We start from the raw sequence: 18,943 nt of genomic DNA on the forward strand, positions 1-18,943 counted from the left end.
TTCCCAACTACACACTTTGTAGATTCTTTGCCACAGAATCATAGAACTGCAGGGTTGGAGGGTCCCCCAAAGGTCATCTAGCCCAACCCCCTTCAAGGCAGGAATCACAGTTAAAGACGGTCAGGCAGACAGCCATCCAACCTCTTTTTAAAAACCTTCACTACTTCCGAGGTAGTCCATTCCACTGCCGAACAGCTCTTCCCATCAGGAAGTCGGACCTAATATTTCGTTAGAATCTCCTTTCTGGCAATTAAAATCCATTGGTTCGGATCCTATGCTTTGGAGCAACAGACAACAAGCTTGCTCCATCTTCCATGTGACAACAACCCTTAAGATATTTGAAGGTGGTTATCATATCTTCTCCTCTTTAAAAAGATGGGGAATTAAGAAGCTGTGGTTGGGTGTTCCTCTGACTCTTGGAACATGAATGAAACGTGGTCGGCAGCACTGGTCTTCAACGGGTCGGCCTGGACCCACTAGGGGGTCTGCAGCATGATCCAAGGTGGGTCATAACTGGAGCACCACCACCATGCAAATATCTGGGGAAAGATTAAGCAGTGGGTTCCCAAATGCATGCTTGAGCTGAAAGTGGGTCATGGGGTCTGAAAAGCATGAAGCTACCTACAGTCATACCTCGGGTTACAGACGCTTCAAGTTGCGTGTTTTTGGGTTACGGACGCGCCAAAACCCGGAAGTACCAGAACGGGTTACTTCCGGGTTTCGGCACTTGTGTGTGTGCAGAAGCGCCGAATCGCAACTCGCGCATGCACAGACACGGCGCTGCAGGTTGCGAACGTGCCTCCCGCACAGATCATGTTTGCAACCCAAGTGTCCACTGTATTCTACAATACAAAGGGGTGCACCCGAACCTCCGCCCACTTTTGTCTCTGGCCCCGCCTACCAGCCCCAGCCCCCGGCCCAGGTTTCCTCATAAGGGACCTTGTGCTGAAAAGGTCATCTAAATAAAACAGAAATTGGCCGCATTCAAGGGAGGTTGCAACTTTGGGAATGTTAGGAAGCTGCCTTATACAGAGTCGGACCACTGGCCCATCTAGTTAGGTATCATGGCTGGCAGCAGCAGCTCTCCCAAGGTTTCAGGATAGGGTTCTTTCCAAACCCCGCCTGGAGATGCCATTGACCCTGGAGCCTCCTGCAAGCTCAGTAGATGCCCTGCCACTGGGCAATGGCCCTTCGCCGAGAAAACAAACATGGCCTCAATGCTTTTTGGGAACCAGAGAGAGAAAGAGAGGGGAGATTTCCAGCTGTGACAGCTCCTGCTGTTGTTCCACCGAGGGAGGCTCGCCAGCCTCCAAAACGTGTCACTTCATTTCGCATTGCCAGCCCGCCGCATGCTGACAGGATTTCCCTTGCCTCTCTCCTCGCAGGGAGAATGGTGTCGCCGGGTTGGCAGCTAGCTTTAAAGGCGGGCACATCAGCAGCCCAGCCATGCGTGGCCTAACCGCCTCTCCAGGGGTGCCCGAACACCGTTCCCTGCTACGACCCAGTGCCCCTGCCACCAGCACAACACACACACACACACACAGAGCAGCAGAAGTATTCCTGCCTCTTCTAGAGTCACGCTCAACTCGGCTTGGAAAAAATGCTGACGGCGAAGACTGCCAAGCAACCAGCTTAAAATCAATACAGGCCCAATGTCCTCGTTTATTCCTCCGAGTGTCGTGAGAGGGGCTCGCCCGTACATGGCCACGCCAAAAACATGAACTAAAATCCAGATCTGCACCGCAAGGAACTCCCAAACACAACATTAAGAACTGCCACAGTGGGACGGGCTGACGGAGTCTGGCATCTTATTCCCACCAGCTGTTGGCCACATGTCCCAGAGAAGCTCAAAAGCAAGCCTGTGGCTAATAACGGCTAATAACAGGATCTCCCAATGCTCAGAGCCTTTGGCTTTCCCTTTGTATATTTCTGTGTTTATTTAGGAAAAAAAAACATTAAAAAAAAAAACCCTTCCAAAACCAATCCTCACATATAGCCAGCAATTCCCAAATGCTAAAACACACCGGCAGCAAATGTCCAAAGGGATGCTCTTTTCCTAATTCCCTCGCAACTGCGAGTGGGGGGCTTTCCTGATGTGCTCTGGCTGCTATAACTCCCGCTTTCAAGAGAACAAGACATCTGCAAACCCCTAGTGGCCAAAGGGGAGACTGCGGCTCTCCCCACCCACCCCAACTTCAAAGTCCCTGCTGTACCTTTGACAGACAGACCGCCGACAGCATCTTCCCCCTCTTCAGAGTCGCTGTCCAGCTCAAAAAGGTCCTTGAACTCCCTCTTATCGTCCTCCTTCTCTTCGCCCGGCTTCTTCCGCTTGATTTCAGGTAGGTTCAGATCTTCCATCTGTGCCAGGAGAACAGAAAACTTTAGTCCTCCCCGTTTCAGTCAAAAGCATAAAGCAGCAGCATGACAGCCCATATAAATATATCACTTGCCCTTTAACTGAAAAGAACTACACACACGATTAGGACAGAGGCTGGGGAGCCTATGGCTCTCTGGACATTGTTGAATTCCATTTCCCATCAGCCCCGGGCAGCATGACCAATGGTCAGCAATGACGCAGCTGGCAGCCCAGCAATATCAGGGAAGGCCATAGTCCTCCCCCCACCTGCATCCCTACACTAAAGGTTCCTGGAAGCTGAAAAACCCACCCAGAAAGGAGGCTCACTGTTATGTCTCTGCATGAGTGGCTGCTTGGGCTCTTATTAAGATTACAATAGGGATGGCCCTCTAGTTGTTGTTTTGGACCCTGGATTAAAGGCTCCAGGAAGCTGGAAGCACATTATTATGATTTATTAAAACAGGGAAGGAGAACCTGTGGCTCTCCAGATGTTGGCTGGACTCCAGCTTCCATCAGGCCCATGCCAGCACAGCTAATTGTTGGGGGTGGTGGGAGATGTGGTCCGGAAACATCTGGGAAGGTCTCAGGTTTCCCATCTCTGGCTCAGAAGGACACTGACAAGAATGATTCCATCTCCATTCTGTTCAAAGGGCATATTCCAGCCAGGCAAAATTACTCAAGGAGGGTGCGAATGAGGGCCAGGAAGGAGTGTGGTCTAGGAAGAGGTGTGTGGTCTGAGGATCAGAGAGAGAGGGCTGGGGGGGGGTCTGCATTTGGCCCCTGAGCCTCAGCTTCCCCATCTGTGTCTTACCCGCTCTTTGCCGCTGATCTCCAGCTGAATCTCCTTCTCCCTCAGCTTCTTCCAATGCACATAATATGTCATCAGTGGAGTCCCTTCCTCTCTGACCTTTTTCTCCCATTGCTCCTGTCAAGGTAAGCAACAAAATACCATTGTCAACTGCAAGTGATACCATCTTAAGAGCCAGCATGTGAGCCTATCTTCACCACTTTCCCCTCCCCATCCCCCTGGAGGCAAGTCATAGTGTCTGCATTCCTATGCCCATTTTACAGTTGGTGCAGCTGAGGACTGAAGGGGAGAGGGCAAGCCTTTGCTCATTAGGATTCTAGGAGTCGTTCACACAGTCGTTTGGGCATCCCCATGATTCCTTGATATGCCAAAGACCACTTTGATGCACTGGATTAGTGCAGCCAAGAGAAGTTTCCCCCCCCCCCCCCCCAAGTCTAGCACAGCTGTGAGCCTAAAGGCCAACCATCTCAAAACCTTGTCAGCAGATGGAGGCTGTGTAAAAAGCTTTCTGTGTGTCAGCCCAAGTCAAACAGATCCCGCCACATCCTCACTCAGAAACTGATCATCAGAGATAAATGGCCTCTGAACTAGAAAGCCCAGAAGCATTGGAATGGAGGAACCTCAAGTGTGGAACTCTTCTCCCCACGGAGATGCACCTAACAACTTCGCAAAACAACTTCTGCTACGTGCCAAAGACATACCTTTTTACCCCAGCCTTTGACGGTCAAGGTATTTTGTTTTGTGGGAACCACCTCTTTTCGCTAAATTTACGCTGTTCTGTTGTTAAATGGTTTCATGCATTTTATACATACAAAGTACGTCTGGAGGATCACACAGCCCCCCCCCCCCCAAATCCCTAAACTAGGCCATCACTTGCCCTTACTGCCACCTTCTAATGCAGGGGTGGGGAGCCTGTAAACCCACCCCCCACCCCAGATTTTGCTGGACTCCCATCACCTGACCACTGAGCCATACTGGCTGTGGGCTGACATAAGTCCAACAAGATCTGGAAGGCCATAGAAGCTTCCCCCCCCCCCCCCCCGGGCAAGGCTGTGGTTACGACTGCCACAGAGGTCTCTAAATAATTTTATCATAAAGGCCAAAGATCGTAAGGGATTTCCACTGCGGCCTTAAAAAATATTAGTGGGCGTCATGAAACGAGAGCTCTGGGTTGTTGTTGTTGTTGTGGGCTGATCTCTTTTTCACAAGTCGACTCAAGCGAGAGTCGGCATCCACGCCCAGCCCTCCTCTTCCTTCCTGCCTTTGCTTGAGGCTCCGCCAAGCGGCAGTCAGAGCCCCTCTCCCGAGATACTGAGCCAGAGAGAGAGAGAGAAAAAACAGAGACTCACCATAGCCTCCCGGTTAGCGACGCCAAAGGTGGCTTTCTGCCGCTTGCCGGTGATGTAGGCAGAGTTTTCCTGCAGCTTCTCCAAGAGCTGACGGATCGTCTTGCAGTAGTTGGCAACTTTGCACTCCTTCAGGAACGACTTCAGCTGCAGGAAAGGAAGCAGACATTCCATGAACTGATCCCATTAAATTCCCCAACTCTGCTCCTTACAACTTTATATTCCGCAGTACGGCACAGCTGCCAAAAGAGCAGGAAAGTATGGAATGCAGGATCCCACAGGAAGCTGCCTTGTATAGAGTCGAGCCACTGCTCCGCCTGGCTCAATACGCTCTACACTGACTGGCAGCTGCTCTCTAGGGTTTCAAACAGGGAGTCTGCCAAGAATTGAACCAGGGACCTTCTGCAGGCTTTACCATTGAGTCACAGCCCTTCCCTTAAAGCATAGGAAGTTGCTTTATACTGAGCTGGGTCCATCTATTTCAGTATCATCTACACTGACTGGCAGCAGCTCTCTGGGGTTTCAGGCTGGGTTCTCTCCCAGCCCTACCTGGAAATGCCAGGAACTGAACCTGGAGAGCTACTGTAAGTCAGTGCAGAAAATACTGAACTAGGTGGACCAATGGTCTGACTCAATATAAAGGCAGCTTCCTACCCCTGCCTTACATGGCCCTAAGAAGGGGAGGGGGAAATAGACCCCCGCCTCTCATTTCTAACTGATTGCAGCTTGAGGTTTGAACTTTGTTCGAAGCTAGCCATTTGCATCTTTCTCTCCCCTGAATTGCCCCACTAGTCACTGGAATTTTGGGCTCAGAAGCTGCACATCTAGACAAAGCATGGTATGCCCAGAGTCAAACCCAAAATTGTGGAATTCACTTGTGAGTGGGGATGGCATCACAACATCAGCACATCATGCTACAGAAGGGAAGAAGAACCTGATATGGTGCTATGTTCCTTATAAACATGTTATTTGGAGTTAAGGGTACGGGGTTAGAGAGATCCAACTTTTCAGACCACAATCCACCAGGGCAGTTCTTCTGCACAAGCTCTACTGAAAGGATCAGGAGCTGTGCAAGAGAAGTTTCCTTGGTACCTTATATGCCTTGCAGCCATAGTCCCCCAAATTAAAAATAAAAATGGGAAGCTTAGAACAAAAAAAAGTTGATTTAGTCCAGAATCCTGTTGGGCAACCAGATGCCTCAATGGGAAGCCTGCAAACAGCACCTGAGCACAACATCAACTCTGCCCCCATGCAATTGGCATTTATTTTATTTCTTTTTTTATTTGTTGCATTCATACCCCATCTCCTCCCCCCCCCCCCCCACGGAGCTCAGGGCAGCTTACAACAGCTCTCCTGCTCATTTAATCCCCACAACAACCCTGAGAGGTAGGTACGGCTGAGAAGTAGCAGCTGGCACAAGGTCACTCCACCATGAGCTTCATGGCCGAGTGGGGAATCGAACCCTCATCTCTCAGGCCCTAGTCCGACACTCTAACCCAGAGCTTTCAAACTGTGTGGCACGACACATTAGTGCGTCGGCTGCAGTGCGTAGGTGTGTCATGTGAACACTCCCTGCTCACCTCCTGGGGCTGGAAAGGGGTTAGTTTAACCTCCAGTTTGCTAGTTGAAGCCACCCAAGTTAAGTAAATAGGTACCACTCTGGAGGGAAGGTAAACAGTGTTTCCGTGCGCTGCTCTGGTTCGCCAGAAGCGGCTCAGTCATGCTGGCCACATGATCCGGAAGCTGTACGCCGGCTCCCTTGGCCAGTAAAGCGAGATGAGCACTGCAACCCCAGAGTTGTCCACGACTGGACCTAAAGGTCAGGGGTCCCTTTACCTTTACGTTAAGTGACCAGGGCCGGGGCATCTGGATCTGACAGCAACTGCCAAGCACTGGACACAGACACAGAACTTTGCTACACGCAAAGCCAGCTCAGCATCCAAATGAAGGGTCCCCCTCCCAAATTCTTTCCTTAAGACATTCTTTCTCCTTGCTTCCTTCCCACTTCCTCTCTCTCTCTGTCTCTCTCAGTCTTTTCCCCCAGGGCATACGGATGGGGATGAAGCTGGAAGCCTGCGTGTTCCTGCTAATTGCAAGCATGCCCCCTGGTTGCTCCAAACAGCCAGCCAGCTCAGATTATCCTCAGAGATTGAAGGAGGACAGGCAGCTGTTCCTTCCCTACAAGCAACCTTCTGGGGCAAACAAGACCACCCCAAGGTCCCCTGGGCAAAGGGTCCAGGGATTTAAAACCAAACCTCTGCCCACTACAGCCTGACTCCCTAGCAAAAAGAAGATTGTAACAGTCTCCTCTGGAGATCCTTCCAGGCTACAGCCGCGTTTCATGAATGAGGCAGGCCAGGATGGGAGTCCAACCCCACACCCAGAGGGAGGGGGTGCAGGGGGTGGAATTCCAGGAAAAGCAAAGCCCTGCAGAGGCGTCTTTAAGAGAGTGGAAAGGAAAGGCGTTCCCCCAACGGCACTGCTGCAGACAGGGCTCCCACCCAAGCAGAATGGGAAGCAGTGAGGGCATTTTTAAAAACACGTCACTTTCAGAAAGGGCCGTAGCTCAGTGGTAGAGCATCTGCTTTGCATGCAGAAGGTCCCAGGTTCAATCCCCAGCATCTCCAAGTAGGGCTGGGAATGTCTCCTGCTTGAAACCCTGTCAGTCAAAGTAGGCAATTCTGAACTGGATGGCTGCTATTTAGAAGTGGACACGGGGAGAAAATGCAACTTTAAAAAAAATTGTATTTAAATGAAAATTTCCACATGGAATTTGCATGTTTTGAAAAACTGCAAACTAAATTATTTACTTTGTTGGCGACAAGCCTAAATCCTCCTCAGAGCAGTCCCACTAAAATTAATGAACCAGATTCAGTCATGGCTATAGATTTCAATGGGTCTACTCTGAGTAGGATTGGGGCACATTCCTTAGTTATTTAGTTGTGGCTTTATAAACAGTTAACAACCAAACTTTTTTCAGTGCACAATAAAATGAAATAAGTGAAGATATAAAAGATCGACAAACAGCAAATTAAAGGCGATGGGTTGCATCCAATGCTAGTCCTACTCATTGTAGCTCAATTAAAGTTAAGGGGTCTACTCTGAGTAAGACTTAATTGGGCCGCACCCCAATAAAACCACTTCTACAATGATTATTCTGTGGGAAGGGCAGTAGAACAGTGGCATAGCACATGCTTTGCATGCAGAAGGTCTCAGATCCAGGCATGGCAGGGACTATCCCCTGTCTGAATCCTTGGGAGAGCTGCTGCCCGTCAGTGCAGACCACACTGAGCCAGATAGACCAATGGTTTGACTCAATACAAGGCTGCTTCCTATGTTCCTAGTGCAGAATTTGGGACTGACGGGTGAACACATACAAAAGTGATGCGGACCAGAAATAGGGCAGGTTTGCTCGCCGCTAATAACCAGACAACTTCCTGGATGAGCAAAACTTCTGTAGGTTGTCAAGTCTCTGCACTATCATAGACAGGGAACAAGCTCAGTCAGAATCCCCATTATAGAGGGGCAGGGCTAACCCAGAGAGAGAGGTGCCTTTTCACCCAAGGCTAGTTTTTTGACACCTGGATGCACCTGGAGAATAGTTGGGAGGGCGAGCTCCGGAAAACCGATTGTATAGGCCTGGCCGTGAAGATACTCCAGAATCAGGTCGTATAGCTGGTCAATGAGGCCATCCTGTGTGGGAAAAAGCAGGAGAGGGGGGCTTGTTAGAAAGAGAGAGGAAAAGCAAGTGCTTGTATTCTGCTTTCCTTTCACCACTGAACTTGAGACAAAGTATATGGCTTCTCCACCCAGGTGATCTCCCAGCCAGGCACTGAGTGCTAGGGAATCTGATTTGCACGCAGAAAAACCCAGTTCAAGCTCCAGCTTCAAGCCTTAGCATCTCCCAGTGTGGCCGGGCATGTCCCCTGTCTGAAATCCTGGAGAACTGTTGCCACTCAGTGTAGACAGGCAAAAGGCAGCTTTCTGTGCACCTATTTCAAGGAGCACTGAATTCAGAACCATGAGGACTGGGAACTTAATGCTCTTTTTAAAAGGAGGACCATAGTTCAGTTGCAAAGCACTGCTCTGAGCTTCAGCCTCAAGCATCACCAGTTACCAATGATCAATCAGGTAATGGAGAGCCGCATCCGATGAGAGGAGACCATTGCGGCGGCTGTGGTGCTAAACTACAGTTCCCATCATGCCTGTTCAATGGCTGTGCTGGTTGGGGCTGATGGGTGTTGGGAGTCCAACAACACTGGGATGGAACATCAGACGGGTGAGCCCTCCCAAGACCCTCTGCCCAGTTCAGCTCTTTTATAACAAAGGACACCTGCACCTTTCATACAGCTGGCCAAATCACAGAGTCCAGACGTTACATATATAATGACTCATATTAATTACTTCTGGTGATGCTTAATTAGACTTGGTTTCGTAATTAATTAGGTGGTGCAAACGGGCTTATGGTTGTACTCACTGCCCGCAGGGTGTCCCCCCAATTCTAATTCTATAGTACTCAAACTAAAAATTTTACTAGAGAACTGCAGCTCAGTGGTACAGCATCTGCTTCGCATGCAGAAGGTCTCAGGTTCAATCCTTGGCACCTCCAGGCAGGGCTGGGGAAGAATCATTATTCCCCCCCTCCACCCCCAAATCCTTCTGCTTCTAGTTATTTGAACGTTTATTTGAAGGGAGGAGTATAAATAACCACACAAGCAAATATGGCAGATTAGGATTTCATAAATTGGGCATTTCAAAAGCTGCTACTCCGAAAAGCCAGAGGCTGGACCACGCCATCTCTGCCCCCAAAGCCCGCCCCTTACCCGGAAAGCCTTCTCCTGAAGATTGGCATTGGAGAGCTTCAAGATAACGGAGAAGTTGATGGGTTTTGAACTCATGCGCCCCGGTTTCTTGTTGAAGTCTACCTGCTGGAAAACCTATGAGATAAAAAGACACAATCTAGTATTTACTATTTGCTCAGGAAGGAATTGGGTGTCATGCTATTATAATCGTTCTGATGGCACCATGATTTCTACTTGTCAGGTAGAACAATCCTCCTCTCCCACCCCCACCCCCTTTGCTGACCTGGGACTCTCCTGAACCTCCAGAGGGGATTTGGGAGATATTGGGGGGAATGCCAGGGGGGTGAGAAAGCCCCATTGCATTACCAAGAATCTTCCCCTAGCAAACCGGGTTAACTGAACCCACCATTCAAAGCTGCTGGTGTACATGCCATTTTACTGAATGTCAAAGTTCCTGTGGGTACAATTTTCGCCCCTCACCCAACTTCCTGAAAGCTCCCCTGCCACCACCTAGGGGTGATCCAGAAGCTGCATTCACACATCACAGTAAGCCGAGAACTCCGGCTCTGGGGCGAGTGAGTAAACATTACAGTTTAGTGCAATGCCTGAACCTGGCTCGCCAGCCAGACTTAAGGCAAGGTTTTGCTTCTGGGTTATACTTCCGGGGTCGTTAAAGAGAAAAAGCAAAGAATCACACTCCACAAGCAGAATGGCCATCTAAGCCAAAGCTCTCGCCTACGAGATGATGCGGAGTCAATGCTCTGTAATTTTCACTGACCTTCTCAGCGACCCTGTGAGGCTGGGAAGTGACAGAGAAAACAGGTGCCCTTCTCCCAAAGCCACCCCGGTGAGGTCTATGGCAGAGAAAGGATCTGAAGAAATACTTTAGATGCGATGAAAGGCTTGCTGTGGTTAGAGCACCATCTCTAGGCAGGGCTGGGGAATGTCCCCTGCCTGAAACCGCCTGCAGAATTGTTGGCAGTCAGTGCAATGAACCCTGTGCTAGATGGGCCAGTGGTCTGACTCTGTATAAGGCAGCTTTCCTATATTATTCCCTTTCCCTAAACCCCGCCATTTCAAACAAACGAATCAAACCCCAAACAACGCAGACAGTGCTGTATCATAATCTCCTTTTCAAGCCTCCCTTAAATTTCAGAAGCAGTTTGATCCCTAGCACTAGGTGTGTGTGTGTGTGTGTGTGTGTGTGTGTGTACGAACAGCAGCCCAAATCTGCCCCCACCCCCCGCCAGAGCTCAATAAGCTAAACTGTGGAGGGTATGCAGATGTTGGGTCTTCCTTTGCTGTGCAACACCTGGTAGAACAATATTCCACCACCCCTCCATCTTCCAGAATCACTATTCATTCCCTTTTCCGTGTCCTGGGCCTCTCTTTCTCTCCCACCCCCCACCCTTGGAGTCCAAGCAATGGGGCCCTCACACATCCGACAGCGACCCACCATTTAAAGAGTCAGCTGAGTGCATTTACGTCTCTCCTCTTGTGACTCTCTGAGCTTATCAGTTAACCTTCCTTATTCCTACATCCCCCCCCCCCAACGCACACCCAAGGAGCGCGGAGGGGGAAAGAGATGGATTTTAGATTGTCAGAGCAGCCTTGCACCCTATCGGGAGATGGGAGAAGCAGGCGAGTTAGAAGGGAGAGAGACATGGGGGAAAGTTTTCCCACCTTAATTTACCCAAACTTGCCTTCCTGTATTAAGTGTCTGAACAAGGGCTGGTGGAACAAACTTCTTGGCAGTCTGTGTGAATTGATTCTTTAAGTATGCATTGTTCTTGTTTTACACTGTACTCTGTACACACAGAGAGAGTTTTTATCATTTTAAATGAGATCATTTTTTTCATTTTTTAAATATTTCTGTTTCACATATGCTTTTATTATATAGCAAATCACTCCAGGAAGCAATCCCTAAATGGAAATAAATAAATAAAATCAGCTTCCCAAGTGCCGCCAAAGAATAAGGAATGCCCTCCAGCATCCTCTTAAACATAAGCAGAGCCGGGTAATAAAATAATAGCAATCATTAGCTGTAAAGTAGAGCCAAATCTCAACCTCCTTTCAAGTAGGACTGAATCCCTGCAAGGACCCACCTTGTTTTGTTTCTTCTGATTGTAAGTTGTTCTAAACAGTTTTTAATACTGTAATTTAAAGTCGTCAATCCCTGCTGGGACCTTAGAGCGAAAGTCAGGGGATAAATAATTGACAGCAGTAGCTTTGAGCAGAGTCCTATCCTAATAATAGCAATAAACTTTTAAGTAGAGCCAAATTCTACGATTCTACAAAATCCTCTGAAAAAGAATAAGAATAAACAGTAGGACCCCCTTCCCTGGGCCTTGCCCCCTACCCTATACACTGAGACCCTTCCAGAGGCCCACTCAACCTCTCCTGAAACATGTCTCACCCCTCAAGAGAGGGAGAGCGAAGGGAGAAGCCGCCAGTCGGGGGGGGGGGGGAGAGAAGCAGGGCAGGTGCTCTTCGCGCCAGAGCAGCCAAGGCGGCTGTCAAGGCCCATCACTGACACGACTCTTATCTCCGGTGGCAGGAGCCAGGGGAATTCCAGCACCTGGAGGGGCGGCAGGAGACGTGCAGGCTGTCAGCGGCGGGTGGTGACAAGGGCACGGGGGAAAGCAGAAAGGGGGGGGAGCACAGTTAGAGAAAAGAGGAGCCGCAGAAGGCCCCTTTCCCTGCTGTTACTTTAGGATGAGAGCAGCAGGGAGGAAAGAGTAACTGCATCCTTTGTCACGCAAAGCACACGCCGGGATTCCGGAGAAATTCATTTGAACGGTGGAAATAAGGTGACCTCAGAAGATGGGGCTGAATCTTAGGAACATACTAGGCCTGTCTAAATCTCTGCCCCATGACAACGTAAGTCCTTGCATGGAGAAAACTAGCACTTCAGGGTTCTGCAGTGGCGATCTCTTTGGTGTGCCATTTTCGACACGTAGCAAGTTTTGTTTCTGAAAGGGAGGTGGGGAATCAAATACATGAACGCAGTAACATGGGAAGCTGCCTATACCAAGTCAGACAATGGGTCCATCTAGCTCAGTATCGTCTGCGCTGACTGGCAGCCACTCTCCAGTGTTTTAGGCCAAGGCCTCTCTCAGCCCTACTTGGGATTCAGCCTGAGATCATCATTTGCATGTAGAGCATATGCTCTGAACTCAGGACCTCGCCTGCAACACAAGTGCTTAACTTCTGGGGAATGCTGGCTCAGATTCAGTGGCCTAATCGCTCCCTCCCACCAACCTGCAAATCTTAGACAAGAACAGCTCACAGGCTGCTATGGGGACAACAGCTCAGAGGCCTAAACTACCTCACATTGCTGTTGTCAGGACAGCATGATCCTACTCAGAGTAGACCCACTGAAATTGATGGACGTGACTAATCCTGGTCCATTGATTTCAACAGGTCTGCTCCTGAACAAAACTAAGCTGGATGAATGTGTGTGTGTGTGTGTGTGTGTGTGTGTGTGTGTCACAGCTGTCAATGTTTCCCTTTTTTTAAGGGAAATTCCCTTATTCCGAATAGGATTCCTCGCAAGAAAAGTGAAAAGTTGACAGCTATGGGCGGGTGTATCTATATACAGTGGTACCTCGGGTTACATATGCTTCAGGTTACATACGCTTCAGGTTACAGACTCCACTAACACAGAAATAGTGCTTCAGGTTAAGAACTTTGCTTCAGGATGAGAACAGAAATCGTGCTCTGGCGGCGCAGCGGCAGCAGGAGGCCCTATTAGCTAAAGTGGTGCTTCAGGTTAAGAACAGTTTCAGGTTAAGTACGAACCTCCGGAACGAATTAAGTACTTAACCTGAGGTACCACTGTATATCTATCTATATCTCTCTATCTATCTCACAAAAATACTGGATCCAGAAGATTGAAAGGAAGTTCCACATTTTGAGAAGCTTATTCCCACACAAACTTCCTTCTTATAAAGGGGCTGCTTGTCTTCGGCGAAGTCATGAACCAAAATCTCCCCAACGCAGGCACTCAGCCCGTGTGTGCCGTCCCCACCCGCCGTGGGTGAGCTGCCTGTTGCATGAGCCCAGGGCCATCGGATGTGGTCGCTGGCGGAAGCCAGGAGGAAAAGCACGCTGAGACCACGGGGGCGGCTGGGCTGATATATGTGGCTTGCCACGAGGGAGGAGGCGTCGCCGCTGGGACCCTGTTATCTACCGGAGGTTGAGGGCTGGGAGCTCAGCAGCGCAAGTGGGGAGCGAGAAGGAGGAAGGAAACAGATGCACGGAGGGGAACAGCCAAGAAGCCGCAAGGGGTCCAGGAGAGAGAGAGAGAGAGAGAGAGAGAAAGAGGGAGAGGAAGAGTGCAGGGGGGGGCTACGCTGGCCGCTGCAGGCGGAAAGGATGTGGTTAACAAACGGACGTATGCAACGACATAAAAAAATAACCACAGGAGGGTTCTCGCTTCCCAGCAAACCACGGTGGCTTGGCTAATTCCCAGGCAACGGCCTCTCCCCAAACCACCACCCCTCCCCGCCCCAAACTTCGCACCGTCTGCCATTTCTCCTTTTCCTTCCCACCCTCCCCTTTCAAAGAGCACAAATAACCAGACGCGGGGGGGGGGGGGGACAGCAAAGCAGGACAGTGTGTGGAGGGGGGCCCATAATGAATGCAAGCAACAGATCCTGCACAGAGGCTGCTACACAGCTGAGTTACGCTGTAGGATTTGCTCCCAAGTCCACATTCCCATGCTTAAATCACTGCGATATCACTTGCGACAGTTGTAGTGTCTTCCCACCCCCCAAATAATTCTGGGAACTGTAGCTTGTTAAGGGTGCAGAGAGTTCTTGGAAGAATCTCTACTCCCCCCCACACAGACACTGTGCAGTTTTAGCAACCAATTCACAGGGAATTCTGGGAACTATAGTTCTGTGGGAGGAATTGGGGGGAGGTCTCCTAACTATTCACAGCACCTTTTAATGTTCTACAGCTCCCATATTTCTTTGGGGGAAGCATTGGCTGCTTAAAATGGTATCACGGCACTTTTTATATATGGTGTAAATGTGGCCCCACACAACGCAGTTCTCAAGAGGCAGCTTGCAGGTCAAATTTGGGGAAGGGGGCAGATTCCTAGGGGATACACAAAATTTGTCCCAAATGTGGGGGGGCAGCATAGCAGCCGCCTTCAGCACAACCCTTGGGTCCGGTTACCAAGCCCAACTAACTGAAATAACTGCAAAACAAAACTTAAAAGAGGGAGCCATTCTGGACCTGTAAGAATCGACATTACAGCTAAACCTTTATCAGGCCAACAACATTTCAAAACAGTGTGCAAGCTTTGGAGTCCGCCAGAACTCTTCATCGCCAGGCCAGGTGGCTGCTGCTTTGGTACCAAGCCAAGTTTAAGCTTTTGCTGTTAACATAGAAAACCCTAAACAAGACTGTTCTATACATTTAAAGCTGTATCACACCACTTTGAACAGTCACAGCTTCCTCCCAAAGAATTCTGGGGACTGTGATTTGTTAAGAGTGCTGAGAGTTGCTAGGAGACTCCTATTCCCCTGGCAGAGCTTCAATTCCCTGAGTGGTTTTATCAGTCAATCCCTCTCTTCCCAGGGAATTGCAGCTCTGTGAGAGGAACGGGGGTCTCCCAACAACTCTCAGCACCTCCCTTAAAAGATTACAGTTCCCATGATCCTTTGGGGGAAAACATAATGGTTTAAAGATTACAGTTCCCATGATCCTTTGGGGGAAAACATAATGGTTTAAAGATTACAGTTCCCATGATCCTTTGGGGGAAGACATAATGGTTTAAAGATTACAGTTCCCATGATCCTTTGGGGGAAGACATAATGGTTTAAAGCGGTGCGATGCCGATTTAAATGGATATTGCAGGCGGAGCCCAACTTGGGAGCAGTTTGTCCGAAAGACCAGCCTGCACACTGAAATCCACGGAGGACGCTGTCTTGGTAGCAGAGCCGCTGGTGGTCCACCATGTGCCCACCTGGAATAGGTCCTGAACACACAGGAAGCTGCTTTATATTTTATTACTGCGCCATTTACGCTGGTGAAAAGAGCACTCACCTCCAAGATAAAGGGCAAGACAGGAATGAACGTCCAAGTGCTCTCCGAGAGCAGGGTCAGGGCCCGGGCGCAGTGCATGCGCAGGGGGTAGAAGCGAGCTGTGGGCACCAGCCTTGCAGGGAGAGAAAGAGGAGAGGGGAGAACGGTCGTCAGCCACAGAATCAAAACTCTCTATCCTGCTAGAGAGGTTTCTGCCGTGAGAGCCAACCCTGAAAACTGATTTGTTGGCAGAACAGCTGCACATGTTTTTCTACAGGACTTCTAATGCACAATTTGTCCACCACCACCAGCAGCACAAGGCAAAGGAACAGCAACAATGGATGAACATAAGCAAAATGCAGGTTTGCATTTTCTTCGGTTTGATTTGAGCCAGGGATGAACACTAAGGAGTTAAAAGAATGGCTTGAAAGTCCACGAAGGCAGAAACTAAGCTAGTAAGCGCTCAGCCACTGATTTTTATTTCTTTACAGCAAGGGTGGGTAGAGAGCCTTTAGCTCTCCAGAGGTTGTCGGGACCCCCGCATCCCTTCAACCCCAGGCAATATGGCCAACAGTCAGGGATGATGGGGTCCAACAGCATTAGGAGAACCAGAAGTTCCCCATACCTGGAGACTAGAGGCTCCTGGGAGTGGGAAGTACCGTATTTTTCGCCCTATAGGACGCACTTTTTCCCCTCCAAAAATGAAGGGGAAATGTGTGTGCATCCTATGGGGCGAATGCAGGCTTTCGCTGAAGCCTGGAGAGCGAGAGAGGTCGGTGCGCACCAACCCCTCTCACTCTCCAGACTTCAGGAGAGCCGCAGCGCCAGCCCCACAAGGTCGGGGACAGCGGGAGGCGGACCGCCGCCATCCCGCTGCCCCCCGATGTGGTTTGGAGGCTGATGGCGGGAAGACGCGTGCTTCTCCCCGCTGCCAGCCCCGGACCTGGTCTGCAGGCGGGCGGCGGGGGGAAGAGCGCTTCTCCCCGCTGCCTGCCCTGCAAGCTCCGGGGACAGCTGGGAGGCGCAGCGCGCCCTCCCGCTGTCCCCAGACCTGATCTGCAGGCGGGCGGCGGGGAGAAAAGCACTTCTCCCCGCTGCCGGCCCCACAAGCGCCTGGGGGGGAAATAAAATTTTTCTTCTTTATTTCCCCCCCAAAAAAACTTGGTGCGTCCTATGGGCCGGTGCGTCCTATGGGGCAAAAAATACGGTACTGCTCAGAAAGGTGGCACCCTGTTACGTCTCTGCACGAGTTTCTGCCCTGGATTTTATTAAACTGGAAATGCAACATTTCCTTTTTATTATTATGATATCTATATATAGCAGTTATGTATATAAAAACAGCTGAAATTACTGCATATATAAAAGCAGTGCTTAAAAACAATTATAAATATTAAAACTGATTAAAAACTACACCAGCCTATAAAGTAAAATCCACGCAAGTCCAAAGCAGATTTCAAAAAAGTTTTTAGAAGATGGGTTGAAATACAAATGTCCATAGCAGGCATCAGAAAAGGCAACAGAGAAGGTGCCTCCCTGTAATCTCTCTGCACGAGTGACTGATCTGAAGACTTCTCCAAACAGGACGATGGAACCTGTGGCTCTCCAAGCATTACTGGACTACAACTGCCATCAACCCCAACTAGCATGGCCAAGGAAGATGGGAACTGGGAGCCAAACAACATCTGGAATGTCAAGAGCAGGCATAGGCAAACTCGGCCCTCCAGGTGTTTTGGGACTACAACTCCCATCATCCCTGACCACTGGTCCTGTTAGCTAGGGATGATGGGAGTTGTAATCCCAAAACATCTGGAGGGCTGAGTTTGCCTATGCCTGGTCAAGAGTTCCCCCATTCCTGGCACAATCAGGGACAGAGTTCAAGGGACGCCATCCCAGAACAACTGCTCCGCTTAAAAAAACGGAGAGATCTACAGGAACTCACACCTTTCTTCCTGCTTCTACACCCTCTGCAAGTCCTTCCCACTTTTCAAAGTCATTCCCCGATCACAGCTCTTGTTCTGAGAAGCAAATCACATCACACTGCTCCCCACTCCCACCCCCACAAAACGGCAACGGCGACTGCTGAGATTGTAAAAACCAACGAGGGCGAGAAACTGCATCAGCCGCACCATATAAATCACACACCACCCCTTCACCCTCACCCCCACCCACCCACCCGCCAAATAGTGAAATAATTATCACTGGATCCATTATGGAAATAAATCTACTTTCCCGCCCCCCGAGACCTGGCAACCGGCGAAAGCGATGACGAAAGCCTTCTACAGGAATTAATTGATTGGGGGATAAACCTGTTAAAAGGTATAGATTTACTGTAAACCAAGGCCATTAATTTCAGAGAGCGAGGCAAGGCGACAGCCGGCTTAAAAACTTCCCAGCGGCGAGGGACAGGCCTGGAATGAAGTATGTGCCAGGAGAGTTTGTCGCCGGACCAGCTGACCGGTCAGCCGCGAGACAGGAAAAGGCTGGAGTACAAGAGAGGTGGTTGCCTGAGGAACACAGAAGCTGCCTTCTATCGACTTGGACGACTAGCTCAGTATTGTCCACACTGACTGGCAGCTGCTCTCCAGGGTTTCCGGCCTGGAATCTTTTGTAGCCCAATCTAGAGATGAAGGGGATTGAACCTGGAACCTTCTGCTTACAAGGCAGATGCTCTTCCACTGAGCTACAGTCCTTCTTTTAATACATGGGAAGCTGTCTTCTACTCAAACCATTGATCCATCTAGCCCAGTGCTTTCCAAACTTGGGTCTCCAGCTGTTGTTGAACTACAACTCACATCAGCCCTAGCTAGAAGACCAGTGGTCAGGGATGATGGGAATTGTAATCCAAAAGCAGCTGGAGACCCAAGTTTGGGAAACACTGGGCTAGCCTAGTGTTACTCACACAGCCAGTGTAGCATAGCGGTTAAGAGTGTTGGACTAGGACATGGGTAGGCAAACTAAGGGCTGGTGGCTGGATTCGGCCCAATCGCCTTTTAAATCTAGCCCGTGGACAGTCCAGGAATCAGCGTGTTTTTACATGAGTAGAATGTGTCCTTTTATTTAAAATGCATCTTTGGGTTATTTGTGGGGCCTGCCTGGTGTTTTTACATGGGTAGAATGCGAGCTTTTATTTAAAATGCATCTCTGGGTTGTTTGTGGGGCATAGGAATTCGTTCATTTCCCCCCCTTCAAAATATAGTCCGGCCCCCCACAAGGCCTGAGGGACAGTGGACCGCCCCCCTGCTGAAAAAGTCTGCTGACCCCTGGACTAGGACCTGGGAGTCCAGGGTTCAAATCCCCGCTCAGTCCTGAAGCTCACTGGCTGGCCTTGGGCCAGTCACAATCTCTCAGCTGAACCTACCTCACAGGGTGGTTGTGAGGGAGAGAACCTTGTACGCCACTTTCTAGCTCTTTGAGAAAGAGGTGGGATATAAATGCAAATAAATAAATGAATTTCCAGGTAGGGTTGGAGATGGCTGCTGTCTAAAACCCTGGAGAGCCTGTCTGTGTTGACAACACTGAGCTAGCTAGACCAGTGGTCTGGCTCAGTATAAAGTATTCCTGTGTTCCTGGTTGGCATCTGCCAAGCAATGATACA

General features: G+C 49.8%; 1 protein-coding gene across 5 annotated transcripts in view; it reads right to left on the reverse strand.

Annotated features, from left to right (window-relative positions):
- Positions 1-18,943, reverse strand: part of NOC2L (NOC2 like nucleolar associated transcriptional repressor) — a 129,281-nt gene that overhangs the window by 17,902 nt on the left and 92,436 nt on the right. For all 5 annotated transcript variants that reach the window (XM_083752567.1, XM_083752569.1, XM_083752565.1 and 2 more), the window contains 6 exons: positions 15,370-15,481; positions 9,334-9,447; positions 8,102-8,203; positions 4,514-4,657; positions 3,168-3,281; positions 2,214-2,358 (listed from right to left, as the gene is read on the reverse strand). In XM_083752567.1, the coding sequence (XP_083608693.1) occupies positions 2,214-2,358; positions 3,168-3,281; positions 4,514-4,657; positions 8,102-8,203; positions 9,334-9,447; positions 15,370-15,481 (731 nt within the window). The remainder of the gene's footprint in view (positions 1-2,213; positions 2,359-3,167; positions 3,282-4,513; positions 4,658-8,101; positions 8,204-9,333; positions 9,448-15,369; positions 15,482-18,943) is intronic.

The sequence above is a fragment of the Podarcis gaigeae genome, assembly GCF_964106915.1.
Source record: "Podarcis gaigeae genome assembly, chromosome: 8".
Taxonomy (NCBI): Eukaryota; Metazoa; Chordata; class Lepidosauria; order Squamata; family Lacertidae; genus Podarcis; species Podarcis gaigeae.